This window comes from Typha latifolia, chromosome 6 (genome assembly GCF_019914945.1).
Source record: "Typha latifolia isolate L0001 chromosome 6, TyphaL0001v2, whole genome shotgun sequence".
NCBI classification, from domain to species: Eukaryota; Viridiplantae; Streptophyta; class Magnoliopsida; order Poales; family Typhaceae; genus Typha; species Typha latifolia.
In genome coordinates, this window is record NC_133091.1 from 6,044,516 (window position 1) to 6,064,153 (window position 19,638).

At 34.7% G+C, this 19,638-nt stretch overlaps 1 protein-coding gene across 3 annotated transcripts; it reads right to left on the reverse strand.

Annotated features, from left to right (window-relative positions):
• Positions 1–760: 760 nt before the first annotated feature.
• LOC140791548 (uncharacterized) lies at positions 761–18,234 on the reverse strand. 3 transcript variants are annotated; one of them, XM_073142179.1, is made up of 6 exons: positions 18,079–18,154; positions 17,346–17,443; positions 16,186–16,302; positions 11,509–11,694; positions 11,293–11,332; positions 761–978 (listed from the first exon to the last, which is right to left on the reverse strand). In XM_073142179.1, the coding sequence occupies exons 3-6, from the start codon at positions 16,186–16,188 to the stop codon at positions 917–919; spliced, it is 291 nt and encodes a 96-aa protein (XP_072998280.1). In that variant the 5' UTR covers positions 16,189–16,302; positions 17,346–17,443; positions 18,079–18,154; the 3' UTR covers positions 761–916. The 3 variants fall into 3 exon arrangements, with proteins under 3 accessions (XP_072998280.1, XP_072998278.1, XP_072998281.1); XM_073142177.1 differs by lacking the exon at positions 17,346–17,443 and having other exon boundaries at positions 18,079–18,234; XM_073142180.1 differs by lacking the exon at positions 17,346–17,443 and having other exon boundaries at positions 17,997–18,081.
• Positions 18,235–19,638: the final 1,404 nt, after the last annotated feature.

Sequence of the window (19,638 nt, forward strand, 5' to 3'; positions counted from 1 at the left end):
TATGCATCTAGTATAAAAAAAAACGTATTTAGTTTCAAGAATATCAATCTTACTATTACTAAATCCTAAAAAATATTCTGTACATAACCCGTTTTGACCACTACTGTATTTTTTTTTAGATTTTATTATTCTATGGAAAAGTTGGGAATGTTTTTTCCAGCAAAATCGGCTCTTTCTTCTCTTCAATTTAGTCAGGGCAGTATTGCTGTCTAAATCATTATGTATTTATCTATAATTTTTTAATTAATAAGGGTCTGTCCCTGTTTCTTTAAAAAAATAAAAAAACAAAAAAAAATATTGCACTAGTGGATTTACCAACATGCAGATCAAATCATGCAGATCAAACAGATTCTTGGTATGGTTTCTGAGTTCAAAACTTTACTCTTAACTGGGCACAGGTTGATTCGGCAATCTACAAAGCTTGTCTATATGCATCCTATGATTCTTATTGCACGACTCCATTCTTCAGTAGCCACTACTACAGTACAAAATTTTGCACTACTACAGTGCAAAATTTTGACTATTTACCTTGCTTGCGTACAACAAATATATACCCCAATGGATCAAATAGATAACTGATACTAAGTTAAGAAACCAAGAACTCCACTGATCTTATGTAGATAGAAACTAAATTCTTGCCAAGTCGTAACAGTAGGTAGACCGCCTTTAAAATTCATATGATGCAATAAATCCAGAGAGGGACTACATAAACATGACAATTAATGCATAAAAGCAAAAGAAAAAGATAGGCAATGGTATCTAAAGTGAACTGTCACTCCACATGGTGTTTATAATCATATAGCTCCCAGAGTGATTGTTGGTGAGATCAGATTACAAATTTCCGAAGATAAAATGCATGTTACATACTAAAATGTTGCTTCATGCAAATGGTAGCCAGAGAATTTGGCATTCTGTATTATGAAAATGATGTGAAATCTTCTGGACGTGCAATATAAACCTCCTCAAATTCGTTTTCATCTGAGAAACAAAAATATACATTAGGAAAGCCGCATAAAACTGACAGAGATAGATGGATATAACAAAGAATAGAAGACACAGGAATGATGTAATAAATCATTATACATGTTCATGAATGGAGGAACCGAAAGAATAGAGAAGCCACCTTTTTTTTTTTCATAACAGCTACAATTATTTAATCCAGGGCATCTAACTCGGATTAACATCTAAAACCAATTTAATCCGTGGTGACCCTTGTTTAGTCATACTAATTCCTCCAGTAAGGTGCATGCAGTAAACCAGACAGAAGGATGGGGCTCTACATGGGTTACTTTAATGCCGTGCAGCCAAAAGATTGTGAATGCATATGCCTCTGCATAGACTACCTTTTAGGATGGTGTACATTTATTTCATGGTGCAGAAAATAATCTGTTGGACCTTCATCATGGATTTAGGATTGATAATACATCCAAATGATGACTGAAAAGATTTAAGCTGGAGACAACTTAAGAAAGATCTAAAAATTAGAGCCAAGAATCTAAAAGCTTTACTGTTATAACTTCTCTGACTCCAGTTCTTGTCATTGCTAGTCTTCTCTAATATTTAAGGGATCCAAGGTAGGGACTCAAAGGATATTATACATCTCATTCAACCTGGTTGCCAATCCACTACTCAAAGTCAACAAGCCTAGGTATTAAAACCCTTGTAGGGCAATTTCCATGGAGGCCACACATATACATGCCCACTCACATATACACAAACTGAGATTAGAGAGATAGAGATAGGACCTAGCCAACTCTTCCGAAGAACTACAACAAATCCAGAGACATATGTAGTAAGCAGATAAGCAACTAATGCATGAGCTAGCTTCCATCTTTAGAATATGTTCTCAAACAGTGAAGTGACAGAACCACAACAAATAATCTGTCTTAGAAGTTTGAGACAATAACTCCTCTTTGCCCTCCTTTTCCATACCAAAACCACCTAATCCCTTCATAGTGAATGGGACATGACAGCCACTGCTTTTTAAGTTCAGTAGAAGAAGCATAATGTATATGCATGTTTGCCGCGACAACTTTTATGGTTTTATTAATTAACCTTTAGAAAGGGGTCTAAATTCTTAGTTCCCTCTATCTAAAGGATCTTTCATTGCTCAAGATCAGCTACGCCAAGCTGCTTTAAGAAATCCTCAATGAAATCACAAAAAAGCTGAGAATTCCCACTATACTTTCAGTCTTTCATCAATCAAATTATGCTGGTTTACTCATCCTTTCCTAAAGGAGGAAAAAAGAAGCTTAGAGTGTTGGATATTTGGATCAGAATTACCTCTCAGGAGAAATAATTTTGGTTTTAGGTTAAATGTTTTGCTTGTCTTTGTCCTTGATCAAGTAATAAACGTCAAGCAACTTTAATATGAAGAATGCCTTCCATGTCGTGAAATACACATGAGATTCTAAATATTGTTATAGAATCCAAATATTTATCTCAGACCAACAATGTTTAATGATTATACCAAAGCAAATCATATAATATTGTCTGCTGCTTCAATAGGAATATAAAAGAACCTTCTCCAAGTTTGTCTTTAATTTGGTTGAGGTAATCCATGTTGAAGAAAGATGAACTTGCCATCTATGATCGTCCCTTGTCAACCTCAAGGTTAATAACACGTATGATATGGTTAAGACTCCCAAGTGAAACAAATTTTGCAGATCAGTAACATATAGCTTGAGCAAACTCTCCAGTATGAACTTTACAGAGTCGCAGAATTCAGCAGTTTGATATAAAGTGTAAAACTGACAGTCATGTTGCAGAACCAAATGCATAATTTCAACCCAAGTGCCAAAATTCTACATATTTTTTCTTTCTTCTGGCTAAACCATTCACATTAACTCTTTAGCCTAATTTATCTCTTCAATTATATGCTTAACCCTTGAAGAATCCTTGCCAACCAATCATTTCAACAAACTTCAACCAGCCAAAATTCACTGACATCCTTGAAACCTATTTGACCAAGGGTCCAGAACTCTTTAACTGTAGCTTATACTTATCTCATACCTATTAGCTAAGAGGAGTCTACATAATGATACAAATAATTATCTTGGCTAACAGAAGGCAGCAAAAATGTTGTTAACTTGTTTTCAATTTATATAGAACAATACCTATTAAAAGAAATTATAATATTATATTCTTCTTAAGAAGAACAAATTCTACATGGATTTCCTAGTAGAAGAGTCCCATGGGCATACACCTAGATCTGCAAAAGGGGCAACTCGGGGATTTTCTCTTGGTCTAACCGTGCCTCTTCGCCCACAAAGTAAAGACCAAAACATAACCAAGATGGCCCATTAAATAAATCACTCTAAATAGTAAACAACATGCAAAACCTCCAAACGTTGCCATGAGAATCTGGACAAGAGATTCCTCCCCGATACATCATTGAAGAAACTTAAAGCAACTGGTTCATCAGGAGGCACACACCCCAAGAACTTTAGTAGGTGGGGACCAGTTTGATTTTAGCTAATCATTAAGATAAAAATCAGTATCACCTTGTAAAATTTTACTAGAAATACCTGATTGCTAAGCAAAATAACAAAAGATCCTAAGTAGCCTAACCAAATGGTTGTAGCTCAATCTAGCATGTGGGTGACCAGCCATAGTTTGTTGTGGCTGGCCACAGGCGCACATATCCAGCATGTTGAGCTGGTCCTCCTCTCCCACTCTCTCACCTTGCCATTGCAAGAAGCTCGACACTTCACTGACTTCAACTCCTTATCCAACTAAGTCAAACTGTAGGTTTCACCTCCACTATATGACCATCGGAGCTATATCTCTCTATCACTCTTCGACAATAGGTGCTTGTCAAGATTTGTGCATCGCTGAAGTATTGGCGACCCTCGGCTGACCGCACATTGGGCTTATGCGTTTCCCTCAGTTTTTTTGCCCATTGGCACCCATCACCGATGTTGAAGACTCTCCAGAGAGGCTACCATGTAGCCTCCTATAGACGGTTTCAGACCTCATAACGGACTGCAGTCATTGCCGCTGCCATCTCTTTAGCTGGTTTCATTTCTCTCCCTATGGTGAAAATGTTTAAATCTTCGCTTGGGTCCCTTGTGCCTCGTTATGACCGGATGATGATCTCCATGGCTGTCTACCATGAAGGCTGTCTTCGTGCTCACTACTTCCCTGCTTGCTTCAGAACCTAGTCCTAAGTCGTCTCCAGTTCCGAATAGCAATTTCGCACATCCTCTTGTTATGTATCTTTCCCATCTTCTTCTTCTCCTTATTTTTCTTTACTTTCCTTTTTTGTTTGGGTTTGGTATTGGGTTTTAATTGGCCTAACCCAAAAGTTGGCCGGCAAGTTGCAATATAAGTCAGCCAAATTGTGGATCCTGTGGGCCAAGCCTACAACCTGGCCCAATTTCTAGTTCTCTTTCAAATATTACTTGGTTTATGTATTTCCTAAATTATTTTATTTCAATTCCTGCTCAAATGTTAATTTGGGTTAATAATATTAAATTACATTCCAGTTATTTATCACATCTTACAAAATCCTATATTTACATTGTCTTAAAATTATTAGCTCATCTATACTAACTATTATTTGTATTGATTGAACCAAGGTTGCAAAATTCAGTCGGGATTAGAAACGGTCGTTAGAAAAAATGATACATATTGTGGCTGCTTCTATTGGATCAAACTATATTTAATTACATAAAATTCTAAATATTATTTTAAAAATTTAGAAAAAATAAAGAAAAAAATAAGAAAGTAAAATTAGTCATATATGAACCTAAAAGCTTAAAAAAAAACTCCCTCAACCTCTGATGAATTCTCACTTAATTTAGCAACTTTTTATACCTCCAAATTACTACTCTCTTCATTGTTGTTACGTAGTAGTAAGAAAAAAGAAAGTTAAAAGGTGGATGAAAAAGAGAAGAGAAATGAGGAAAAAAAATGCACCCGAGTTCACTAGAGTATGGAGTAGCCAGAGGAGTTCACCGGATTAGCCATTGGATGAGCTTAGCGAAGTGTGAGGGGTGAGAGGGGAGTGTGCGAGAGATGTAGGAAAAAACTAAAAACTTGAAAAGAAGACAGTTGAGGACATTAATTATAGGTTAGATATATTTTGATTCAAACTGAATCTTAAAAAAATTTAGTTTCTATCGGTATGGCCGGAACTTACCAATCCTAGACTGAAACAGATCACTAGAATGATTTCGGGTCCGGATCGGCCAATTCAACTTGTATTGGCTGATTTTGAGAACCATGGATTGAGCTACTATAAATTAGTCTACATTTATGTATACCATTAGTAATAATCTTACTATAAATTTCAGTATCATTAAATTAACCTAATTGCAGTGATTGTTACAGAGACGCTATAATCATTAACTAATTTTTAGTTTAGAATTATTAATATTGATACCATTTATTATGAGGCTTATTTGTAGTTCTTTAAACTATTCACATAGTTCATTAAAGGGATTATTATATTTTAATGTTGCATTACTTGTAATTAAGGTTCATCGGATCTGCCAAACCCAATCCCTATCCAAGCTGATCCGAATTGGGATCAGTCAGTTTTGATTAAACTGAGCCAGATCCATTATGGATCCGACCTAGATCCCACCCGAGGACATTGATTATTGTCTATTGATGTCCCTGAGATAGAACTCTCTTTCTCTTTCTCTATTTACTCTTTTCTTCTCACTCTCTCTCTTTCTCTCTTTCACTCATTCTCTCTTTTTCTTCTCTCTTTCTAATGGAGAGATCTAGTTTCGACTAACTCCGACAAACTTCAGTGACGCAGATCTAAGTGCACCAAACTCCGACGAACTCCAGTATATAATTTTTTAATTTTATTAAAAAAATTTCTCTCAGTTTTATAATTTCTTTTACTCTCTCTAATCTCTTCTTCTGTTTGGTGAAAGTCAAAAAAAAACTTTTTTCTTTTGATTTCTTCTCTCTAATCTCTTCTTTTTTTCTTTACTGATTTTTTTTCACATAATAACTCTCTAAAATCCAAATTGTTCTTCGCTGAATTTACTAAAATTGTGATTAAATAATTGTTAAATTATTTAATTTTCTGAAATTGTGATTAAATATTTGCTGAATTATTTATTTGCTGAAATTGTGATTAAATATTTGCTGAATTATTTAATTTGCTGAAATTGTGATTAAAATTTGCTGAATTATTTAATTTGCTGAAATTGTGATTTAATATTTGCTGAGTTATTTAATTTGCTGAAATTGAGATTAAATATTAGCTTGAATTGTGATTAAATATTTGCTGAATTATGTAATTTCCTGAAATTGAGATTAAATATTTACTGAATTATTTAATTTGCTGAAATTGAGATTAAATATTTGCTAAATAATTTAATTTGCTGAAATTATATTTTTAATTTTTTCCTGAATTATTTAATTTGCTGAAATTAAGATTAAATATTTGCTGAAATTGTATTTTTAATTTTTTTCTAAATTATTTAATTTGCTAAAATTGAGATTAAATATTTGCTGAATTATTTAATTTGATGAAATTATATTTTTAGTTTTCTGAATTATAATTTCTATTTTTAATTTGATTTCTATTTAAATGTTTATATTAAAATTAAAATAGCCCCAAAAGAGAAGTCACAAGATATAGACTTTGGCCGGCAACATTGCATTGCTCTTAGCTAAGACAAAAAGCGTGTCAAATGCAACTGGTGTGAAAAGGAAATGAATGGCAGTGTGAGTCGTCTGGAAGAACATTTGGCTGGAAGACAAGGAAATATAGTAGAGCTTCACTTAAGTTAGTTTGAAAGTCAAAAAGAGAAATGTTGACTCATCTAATAGGAAAAAAATAAGGATAAACAAACTATACAAAAAAGAGAGTCAATGATTTATCAAGAATTGATGCATGACCATGAAAATATTGATGATGATAACAGTGAGTAGAGTGGAGAGAATGTTGAGAAAAGACAGATGAGGAGGGCAACAAAAGAAAACAGAAATACATAAAGCAAGGAGGAGATAAGAAGAAACAGTGGTGGACTTGGTGGTAGCTTTCAAAGATTTAGATCAGTTCATATGCAGGGAGTAGTAGTTCTGAAACTTCTATTGTTACGAGCTTTACAACAGAGTCTGAAAATATTGGACCGATAGATATATATTTTTAGAGAAAAAGAGATCATAAACAGACTATTATCAAGACAACTCTCAAAGGAATATAAAGTGCAAAGAAATATATTGATATGCTATCTCTAAATTTTTCTTCTACAATCATATTTCTTTCAATATAGCCGATAGCCCTTATTATCACACCATGATGAATGCTATAAAATTAGTAAAGCCTAGTGTTCCGCCTCATAGTTCAAAAGATAGTGTTACTAAATATATTGATTCAGAGGTAGATGACTGTGCTAAGTCAAGAGGGCTGTCGCCAAGGCTTGAATAGCCTCCGTGATGGATCTAGTGACCTCATTAGAAAGATCTTTAAAAAATGTCTTCGCCCACACCAGCAACTCGTCGTCTACTGTTGGTGGTGCTAAGGAAACCTCCACATGGATGGAGACAAGTTCTTAGTCCTCCATAGCCGCGATCTCCCCTAGGTTAGCTTTAGATCATGTGTTCACCATTGTCCGAGGAACGTCGACTCTGGTACCAATGTTACGGACCAGATCTGGAATGATCCGTCCATAGGATGATTATGAAAATTTAGGTGATAGTAGCCTCACGAGATAGGATTCTAATGGCTTTGATTTCACATCAATCAGATGTCTAGTGGGAAAGATATAATTAAAATAGCGGAGTAAGATCAGAACGGGGTGGAATAGTAAGTATCCGACGTTGCGGCGGTCGTCGGAGGGTGACGGACAGCCAAGGGTGGTGGTGGACGGCCATAAAATAGGGTGGTTGCTGGAGGTGATGGTGGCTATGGGTTGGAGGTAGAATTATGGTTTCTAACTTAGATCTACTCCTAGAAAGATAATGACGATTTAACGGCTACGATAAAAGATAAGGACGATAAGTAATGCAAGGTAAATAAATTTAACTTAACTCAATATTCCTTCCATTCAATTCCAGCCCCTTTATATATAGAGGTCGAGTACAATGAATTCTATTCGAACTAGCCTTAAAGGCTTATACGACTCGAACTATGACTTATCTTAGAGGCTTACATGATTTAATTGAACTTGCATTAGTGGCTTACATGACTTAACTAGCTTGCATTTAAGTTCTTACATAAGAGATAAACATGACCTATAGATAAATATGACTTAGCTAAATCAGCCTTTCTTATCCTTCTCGGATTGATTCTTCGTTCTGCCACAGATAGAGTCTGAATCTGGAGAAACCTTGAATACGGAAATTGTAGATCAAGACGTTTTCAATCTTCTCCAAGTGGTTTCATAACATTTGGTATCTGTGGAATATCCTTTGAATATTTTCCCAAAACTGCGTAAAGCTAAATTAATTAACCAACAAATTCTAACATAAGACTCTAACTAAAGCAAATAAGCAGATAAGATAACTAGACTCAATCCATTGAGCCCAATCTCCCCTTGATGTGATTCAATCTGACTCGGTTCGCATCAATCCACCACGCTTCCAACTATCTTATCCTCAAGGTGTCTACGGTGGTTTCCATACCCTCCAATGCTCTCAAATTATATGTCTTCAATCTTCGTGTGGATCTCGTCTACCATGAGAAGGTTGGGCCCCGTGATAGGTTCTTAATTTGCTTAGATAGATGACTCGTGGTAGAGGGATTATCAGACCCGGCCTCACTAGATTTGCTACTCATTTTCTAGCATTGGAGAGCATAATACAATATATAGATAAAATTATACGGGTATTTCTATCAGAGTGGTCTACAAAATTTAAGAATATGAAACCTAAAGATCAAAGTTTAGATAAAGCTTTGAAAAACATAGCTCTTGAAAATATATTTTGGCATTATATTATAATTATCACTGCAATATTTGAGCATCTTGCCAAGGTATTACGACTTGTAGATAATGATAATAAGTCTGAGATAGATTTTTTATACGAGTCTATGGACTTAACAAAAGAATCAATACAAACAAATATGGGCAAAAGTTATAGGAAGTGATAAAAGTTGATTAATTTCAAATAGAACAAACTACATAGAGATATACACACTGCTGGTAAGCATTAGTTTATTAATTTATTTTATTTAAATATTTTAAAATTTGAATGCTCACAAATTTTAAATTATAAATTCCTATAGGATATTTTTGTTAATCCAAAATTTTAATTCTCTACAAATGTCAATAATAAACTAAAGTCTTGATAGAAGTTAGGAAAGTAATTAGCAGACTATAGTCAGGTATTCATAAATAAATCTTTTGCGATAGAAAAGTAAGTTATTATTCAATTAAATAATTTTGTTATTATTTATTTCAAGTTTCAATATAATCAATTTTCTTATAAAATGTATTGAATAATATATTTCAAATAGAGAAATATAAATTGAGAACTAGCCAATTGAATACAGCTAAAATTGCTGCAGCTATATCTCATTACAGTCAAGTTAAATAGTAGTCTATTTATAGATGGGTGGAGACATCAAATTTGACACCAATAGTAAAAAAAATCTTAAGTCAAACTATGTCTTCATTACAGCATGAAAGAAATTAGATTACTTTCTCATTGGTCCATACCAAAATACGTAATTGATTGACAATAGAGAGATTAGAGAAATTAGATTTCTACCATTATAATCTGAAATTGAGGGAGAAAAATTTTTAAAAAGGAAAATAGAAAATGATCAATTGATTGATTTAAATCATGTTTATGATGAAGAAAACCCCCTGACTCTATAAATCAGAGAAGTGGAGGATAGATTATTAGATGATAGAGAACCCATGGTTAGATGAGGCATTGGGGGAGACCACAACTAAAGAAGAAGTTGATACGAGTTGTTCGGCAGCGAGAGATAATATAGCTACCAGTGCTAGCGATAATTCTAATAATCATGATGATACACTTGGTGATAAAATCGTCCCCTCCACATTTGTTGAGAGAAGTCAAGAAGGCATAGAGATTGAAAATTGAGAATGTACAAAAATATTAGCAACGTCGTTATCAGGATGTTGCTTTGTATGACTATGATTCATTAAGTATTCATTATTTAAAGTCATCACAAGATTCATATGCTGGTTATTATTCTCTCAGTATCCTCAGACACAAGATCCACATATTAATTATTATCCTCCTCAAAGACAACAAGATATATTTGATATGAATGATATGATGCAATCACTTTTTTAAACACTAAGCCCTAGACATTATTATTTACAAACTTTTGGTAATTATGATGACGATAACCACAAAGATTTATGAAAGCCAGCTAAGAATAAATTGCTATCTATATGAGTACGCATTGCTGTTATTATTTTTCTGAGCATGAAAGATCCTATTTGTGATGAATTATATTACTCAGATTATCATGGATTACACTAGTTGAGGTTTTATGCTCACCACCTTTTGGTGGAATACTTCACAAATTAATGGATAACAATGTCAATTTCATGGAGGAGCTATAGCAAATAGTTAATTAGTTGTTTCCTATTCTATTTATGGATTAGATGAGTATGTTGCCCCTATGTCCGCATTGCACTTTTGAGTATTTATGGATATGTATTTTCTAGAGGCTTATTGGTCACTACCTCCGCCTTTGGACTTGGAACGTTGGCATTGAGTGCATCATCACCTTTGATGTAGCCTATGGATTATCTTAGATTTTATTCTTGCTTATGAATTATCTTAGATATAAATAGTTTATTATATTAATACTATGTGGGAATGTTGACCAATAGATCACCAGAGAGAACCACGTAGACAACCCACAAAAGGAGCATGTGTATTATGGTGTCGGATGTTCCATATTGTAAGAACTAGAGATTTGTTTGCTACTTGAATTATTCGCAAGAGATTCAAGCTCTTATCTTTGCAACATCAGCCAAAGTTTACAAAGGGAAATCCCTGGACTGCCATCATTGACTAATTAAGTAGTTTGTCAAATAGCCTTTTCTTTTAAGCTTATCCAAGTTCCTGCATGATCCAAGAAATTTTGCATATGGAGGATATAATGAAAATAAATTTGTACGAGTATTCAACTAAGTGTTGCATCAAATGGCTGGCAACAGTAGATGTAAGTCCAAAGTAATGAATAATAAACTGACCCTGATTACAATTAAGCAGTACGGGACTTCCATAATAGAATGCAGTCAAACAGAATATATGAACAAACACAGAAATACATCAAAATAGAAAAGGATAAAAGGTATACAACCTAGAAAATAAATCAGAATAGAAAAGTACCTTTTCTCAGGGTCAGTGCCACAATAGCATCATTTTCGACCTGCAAATAGGTGATATTAAATTATATATGTATATTGAGATAGGTGTATGTATGTGTATGTGCATGCATTCATGAGTTTCCACTTCTACAAGAAAACGAAATTACTATTCCTAATGGTTCTTTGATTTCTATTTTTTTTTCTCTCATTCATGTACGGGAAGCCAATATAATATTACCTTCAGATCTGCCAGCGTCTTTGAGTCATCCAGTATATCATTAGTTGCTACCAGGGTCAACCGTTGATTATTGGGTGATTGATCAATCAATGAGTGCAGTTTCTGCTTAATATTCAGAGTTGTCTCGGATGGATCACACTGCACAAAGTAGGTAGTCTTGTTGCGCTTTACTCGAATATACATGGCCTGGTGCATATAAGATGCTTCCATTATAATGTGATGTTACACAGTAAGCTAGCATTGAGATATAATTTCACTTGTAAAACTACCTAGCTAATCAATTTAACTATTATTGCTGTCTTAGCTTGCTCCAAGCTCTTTTCAGTATTGAGTTATAACAAGGGGAGAAATAGAACACTTATATGAGCTTTAAATAACTATTTTGGAACAGAATTTTAAAGATCTTAGCCACAATTTCAATCATTAAATTTATGATTAGCACAACTAAAAAATAAAAGAAAAACTGCACCACATTAGCAGCATAAGAACATACTAAATAAAATAGGATGATAAAAAAAAAATGTGTTTTGACTTTTGACTACCATAATGTCCTTCATATTAGTGCTACAACTTATAAGTTATAATCTAACAGGGCATTGGTGTAGTAAAATTTAACTATATCCATGGAAACAATCTTCTGTATTCGAGATATCGACATTCCCAATGTACAGGGCTATGAAACAGAAATATCATATAGTAATAATAAGTACTAGGATAAAATAATAATCTTACTTCAAGATTACTCTTTTCTCTCCAGGAACTACAAGCTCTGTTTGGCACCTAGGAAACCCAGATCAACACTCTTGTATTTCATCCTCTAAAGCCAGTTAATATCAGGATTAAGTCGTCTGCTGCAATTTGATGAGTGAAAACTAACCCTAAATTTTTTAAACCGTAGATAGGGATGAGAATGGACAGATAATATATGATCATATCCCAGATCTTAATTTAAGTTTTGTCACATATGGATTTAATTTGTTTATCCATCTTCATATCCGAATTCATACCAAATCCAGATAGCCTTATTCAGATACAGCATGGGTTGAAGGACATTGTCCTAATATGTATCTGTATATCCATAAGGTTTAAAATATTATAAAAATAGTAAAAAAGATCAGAATGAAGTCATGTTTATGATATATCTAACATTTGGTTCATATCCATCTTAGTGATATGGTAACCAAATTTGCTAACTGTTTTCTATGATTCTATCCATATCTATATTCTGATCCAGAGAAAATAAGTGGATAAGAATATGTTATTTCTGCTATCTGATCCATATTTGTTCTATTTTCATCCCACACTACAGACATAAAACACAGCAACCACCTCCCAAGTCTAGGTAGCTACAGAATTGAACTTGTTCGGCTATAGACAAAAACTAGCAGCACCTATCGATACTAGATGATGGGTTTAGGCTCCAAAATAAGCTATCAGTTAACTTGTTTCAAAATTTGCAGATGAACTTGATGCAAAAGATGAACTAGTGATTACCAGACAGATACTGGATTCTCTTCTCTTTTCTTTCTAATCTAACTACTGAAATTAGCTTAAGCAAGATTACAAAGTACTAGCAACTACAAGACTACAACTGTACCAATGCTCTTCCAATAAAAGTATTAAAGTTGGCGTAATATAAATTTTAATATGGCATACCTACATGAACTTCAAATACATAAAGGTTCCAAGTCCAGGAAACAAATAGAGAGCTTGAGAATCGCAATATAGAAATACTCTTCTTTAAGTATGTTAATTGAGATACGACCTAAAAACATAAAAGGCATGACCTTCTATGGGCATTGGGCATGTTGTAAACATAATCTAACAGAGCCTCAAACACCAAATTGAACTCTTATGTGGAGCATAGCTCAACATCTAAGATCGGAAGACAGATATCGGGGGAAGAAATAAAGGTAACTTCAATTGACGATTTAATAAAGGGTTTGATTCCTGGGTTTTTTATAATGATTTGAATCCTAGATCTGAGTTCCATTGTAAAGTTGGGCATACACATGGTTTTGATATCAAATAATTTATTTTCAAAGTAGAAATGCTCTAAGAATTCTCAACTACGAAGTCGATATCTCTTGACATGTGACATCTGACAAAACCAACAGAAACAAAGACCAAGATATGGCTGGAAAATGAGTCTTCCTCTTATGAGAGGCTTTCTTTTAAATAAATTTTGACTGATTTACAACCATGATTACATCAATCTAGACTGCTTATTTTTGGTATATTTATCTATAGTTTTCATATCTCTTAAGTACGTAAAGAATTAAAAAAAATCAAATTCTGAATTACAACAACAAATAACTGTGATCCATTGGTCTGTCATGTGCTGGGTTAACCAATCAACCTCTCTATTTATGGCAAGAAATACTGTAAATATATTGCTAAATTGCTGCATTTGACAGCTTTCCTTGGCAACATCAACTTGTAAGTTGTAACCAGGTCTACCTGGAAGAATCCAACGAGGAAAATGACAATCATAAAGAATCTCTTGAAGGAAAAAGAGGTGGAATACTTAATTATAAATTTATATAAATCCACCTGTGACTACAAGGCATGCACACAATCACAAAGTTGCAATTAATACGTGTCTATGCTTCACTTGAAACATAGAAGTCAAATGCAAAAGAGAGAGAAGAAGAGAAGAACATCAGTGATAAAAACCTGGAGCGCTCAGATCATTGTTCTTCTCCAAGATAAAGAGGAAACTTCTGTGGAAAATCCTAAAGGGAGATTGACCGAAAATAAGAAAAATAGACTTCATGTATCTAGATGAAAACAACCCTAAAATGAGGACTCCAGTTCCCAGAACCTAGACAATTTCTCACAAAAAGCATAAATTATAGCATAAAAGAACACATGCAGACTAGGGGGACGTCTGCCACTCATGCTGCTCAGTGACAGCTGAATAAAAAGATAGCTATATAGTGGCCCATTCCAGTCAACAATAGCCTTATATACTAGTATATACTTTCATTTCATTTAAACGAGAAGATGTTGTGGCATTTGATTATTTAAATAAAAGCATACCTCCACTTTATCCATTAAAAGAACTACCCATCAATAATAAAGGTCCAATGTATTTTGTATCGTATTAGTGTATTACAAATATAAATATAAGATGAAAAAGAAATTTTGATCTAATAAATCATTGGAAGTCAACTTGTGACGTGAAATCCTAATCTTTGCAACCAGCAAATCCATAAATCTTGCCGCACAAATAAGGTTAACACTTTTCACAAATAGGACCTTCTGGATTTAACCTGAAATAGAAAGTATTAGTCTCTTGCAAGTTGATGTATCTTAATGTAGGACTCTCAGAAGTGTTCAAGAAGTTTCACAATATTCATTCTACTTTATTTTATTTTTTAATTTGGATACTTCGAAGAACTAAGGAAGCATCTGATACATGTTCAGAGTATTAAAAAAGTAGCATGTCCAATATAGTATTTGATATGGGCATGTCAAGATTATGGAAGCATCTGTGCTTCCAAAAAATTAAGGTTTTCCCAAGTCAGTCTTGCACCGGGTGTAAGACAGTGAGATGTCGATCGGGGAGGAATAGGTTGGTTACTAGTTTGACGAAGCTAGTGGACATTTCTCCAATCCCAAGTTTGACTGAAATAACCTGCTAATACTACTCCATCTAAGAACTCTCAAAAAAAACATTGTTGGGTGATGACTTTGCAAGGCAGGCAGACAACTTCAATACAGTAGTCAAAATCCAAGAGGTCTAGCATTCGTCAGAGCTCCAAACTGTAGATGTTGTTGCAAGAGATGTCTTGATGGATGTTATCAAAATCACTTGACAACAATCCATCACCTAGCCATAGGCCAAGAAAACCAATGCCATGCAGAAGAAACCATCATTCAGATCTTCTATCATATAAAGGTCATACACTTTGCCTTTTGTTTTATGTTTCTTGCCAAAATTTAAATTCACCTTTTGAACTTACCACTTACCGCTAGAAGCCTCTAGCATCCCTCAATTTAAGAAGGCCATCCACAACCAAATAGTATCAAAGAAATAGCAACAACATCCTATCTGCCACAAAACCCTCGAATATAAAACTTTGAATACAAAACCCACAATTGCCTTAAAGTTATAGTCCTTGCATTAGCTTTCAACTTCAAGTTTCAAAAGCAAAAGTAAGCATTGGTACTTGGATCACACTTAATCAACATATTAGACAAGGATTTATTTGGACTGATTTTTTTCATAATGCTTTCAGTTATATAAGTGTAATACATATTTTCTCTGTTGCATACCCTCCTTTTTTAATTCATCAGTTTTAGATAATATGGGTAATATTGAGTCATTGTACCTATTTTCTCTGTTGCAATGCCTAATGAAGTAGGAATTCTCTTTGACATGCGAAATCCTACTGGATATTACTTTATATGAAGTCCAGTTTCATGGGTTGTATAAATTTTAAGTCAGTATTATATAGACAGAGTTCACTAAACTGATTAAACTTGCACCACATTTTTATCACATAAATGATAGTCTAGTGAGAAACCCAGCGTTCAAGAATCAGACTGGACTCTCCTTGTTTGTCAGACAGAAACAGACCATGACTTAGATTTCTTCCAATGGATCATTATGGATGATCAAGTGTGAAAAAGATAAATCCACTTTAGGAGAATAAGAAACTTTGTCAGTACCATGTTTATGGTGATAAAGAAGACAATATGTATAGCTTTCCACTTCTAAAACAACAGTCCAAGAGTCAACCAGGTTTCTTGGTTGAGCTTTCACCAATACAAGTAGCTAAGGTGTCCCTGCATCACAATTTACAACAAAATATAAGGAATTGAAAGAATAACATAAAGTTCCAGTATATCATAACGAACTGCACACAGAGTAACTGCATTAAGGATTTCTAAATTTCAACCAAGCAAAATGGAATGAAAAGGTTTATCTGCCAAATGTCATATAATATATCAACTTTCCAAAAAGTGTGGTTATGAAGCTCGGATACGGATATGATATTGATATGAGGATACAACAAATCCTAAAAAAGAATATATATGGATATGGCAAGGATATGTTAGTAAATAAATTAAATTAAATATATATCTTATATTCCAGGGAAGATTTTATTTCACCCCTCCTTTTTGCACCATTTCTGTTTCATACCCTCCTTTTTTAAACTATTTAAATCGACTCCAACTTTTCATTGCAAATCTTTAAAAAAGCCCTTAAGTTATCTTTAACCCAATGGAACTAGACGGAATGACATTTTTTAATAAATATAATTTTGTTTCTAAAGTATAACATCTAAATACCAGAATTGTCCATAACACTTTACTAATTTTTAATTAATATATTTTTAATGATACTATGATATTTATTCCAAATAGGAAACTGGATTATGGTGAAATGGATAAAGATAAAGATGCAAGAGAGAAAATAAATAAAAATATTGTATTAACCAAGGAAATAAGTGATAGTACATATCTTTTTTTAGCACCTTGCCTATATCTGGGGTATAGTATGTGTAATCATTTATGGACATAGTATGTATTCACTTATTATCTACATTTAATTTGAACCCTGCATTACAATCTTAAGCCTCAGCGGACCTACACTGTGCTTTGAGATCTGTGTAGGCATGTCATCACCTGCTTACTTTCTTATGCAGGTCATTAGCAACTGCATTGACTATATGACACACATTACGCAGCTTAGCCCCATAAATAACAATGACCTACATGGCTACACAAGGCTTACAACCCAGTGCAAGCAGGTCGCCACTACCTAAATGGGCCATATTAGCACATTACAGACCTAAGCCCCATGAATTGCAAGAATTGAAACTTACCTGAGGTTTAAGTCATATCTATGAATATCACAGATTCACAATGTTGATGCCCTATTCAGCATGTCCACCCATAAGCGCTCACGTGAACTAGAAGTCACCTATAAAGGCAAATCCATAAGCTGCCTATTCGGGTATATTGTTTCGATATGCACAGTTAGTTGGGTCAAAATTTTCAGAACAAGTATCATACATACAAAAGCTCGTTAAAGGGCGGATGATACATTGAGTTACCACCTATAGGTTGTCTTCTATTGCCTAATATCTAGTAGACCGAATGCTCCAAACGTGCAAGAGAAGCACTAAAAGAGAATGTACTCATCCACAAGAACTGATCACGTTCTCCAATCCTTTACAATGTTGATTCCACTTTGGACTGGTGGCATGAATAAACCAATCTGTCCTATCAGAAATATTAACAAAGCACCGAGCTAGGTACCAAATACACCGAAAATTCACAAAAACCTAGAAGATGTTGCAGTAATAAAATGGTAGGATTGCAAGATCAGCTACCAGCAATTAGCTAAAGAATCAAACATCAACCAAATTACTTCACTCTTCGTGCTAATTAAAATCAGGACATTCAGGACATCGATTCACAAATAATCCAGAGACAGTACTATCAAATTGAAACAAGAATCGAACAATTCCAACCGAATCGCAATCAGAGAAGTCACAAGAGAATCGATCACAAAGAAGAAGGTAGTTCCCCAACAGTACAATATGAGAGACGCACCTTAGCTTCCGAGAGGAGGTATTGGGTTCCAAAAGAGAGGACGGAATAAGAGGGAGCTTCCGGAAAAGTGGAATTTTGGATGCCGATCACTTTGACATTTGGTCATTTGGGGCCAGACCTCGATCAGGAAAAATGATCCACTCCAAGCAACTTTGCGGTTTGATACCTGTATATCTTGGTATTTGTAAAAGCATCCTCAACTTTCTTTTTTAATGGAAAAATTCTTGGGGTCGTTTGGAAAAGTCCCTCAACTTAATTAGCAAATTAAGTTGATCCATGTGTAAATAACTAAGTAAACCTATTTGTGGATTTTGATCTTAATATTTTTATCTTACATAAAATACTAATCATGTACTAATAAATAATATGCGCGTGTCTACTATTATATTAGCTAGGGATTTCTATGACTTATTATCTGTTTCTAAAGTTTCATTAAATTGATGCCCCATTGAGGCTTCTATTTGGGAGTTGTATAGTGATGGATTTGATCTCTATATCCTTCTCATAGGATTTCATCACTAGATAGTTCCACATGTATCCCTTCTTCCTCTCTTCATGAGAGTTTTCTCTATCTTCTCTGAGAGATACGTCCCTGCTCTTCAAAGCTATCATTGCGCTTTCGCCTCTCTCCTCTTGTGGCTATACCTCCTTTTCGGTACTGTAATCCTCATGCTCACCCCGTCCTCCTCGCCTCATCCACCTCTTACCAAATCCTCCTTCCACCCAAAGGCCCCTACCATGGTTGTTTCTGAAGATGACCTCCTAAAAAAATTCTCTAAGCTCGTCATGGTTGACGGTATAGAGGAGATCGTCGCTCTCGACAAAGACAGCACAATCTCCTACAGAAAACCCAACCTATGCCTTGTAGGTAAACTTGTAATGAATAAGCCTCACAACCCTGCCGACCTCAAAGCAGCTTTTTTAAAAGCTTGGAACCTTGAAGGCAAACTTGACTTTGTGGAAGCCGGCAAAAATTTCTACCTGATTGCTTTTGAACTTGAGATCAATAGATGGAAGGCTTGGTATGGTTCTCCCTAGTCTTTCAATAGAGACTTGTTCACACTCGCCTACTTCCAACCAAACAAGTCGATGTAATCCTAGATCTTCTCGCATGTTGAGTTTTGGGTCCAATTTGACAGGCTCCCTTTTGAATACCTCTCCTCTCACACAGCCCGTACCCTTGTAGAAAAGGTGGGATATCTAGTTCTGACTAATGCCCTAGAAGAAGAGAAGTGGGCAAGGTTCATCTGAACCTGCATCAAAATTGATATCACCAAGCCCCTTGTTGCTAGCCTCACAGTTACCTCGCTGAATGGAACAAACCAGGAGATCTCAATAAAATATGAGCGTCTCCCTAGGTTCTGCTCCTTATGTGCCTACCTTGGGCATGATCTCATTGAGTGCACTCGAAGGGGTGAACTCGAAACCAAGATCACTGGAGACTTTCCCCACCACCTGCACTCCAAGCTCTTTGCCATGCTGAAGCCAAAATTCCAGCACCTAGGTGCAGTTCAAAATTCACGTGATCCTAGCTATCTCAAGTGGGAGGGCAAATCACCC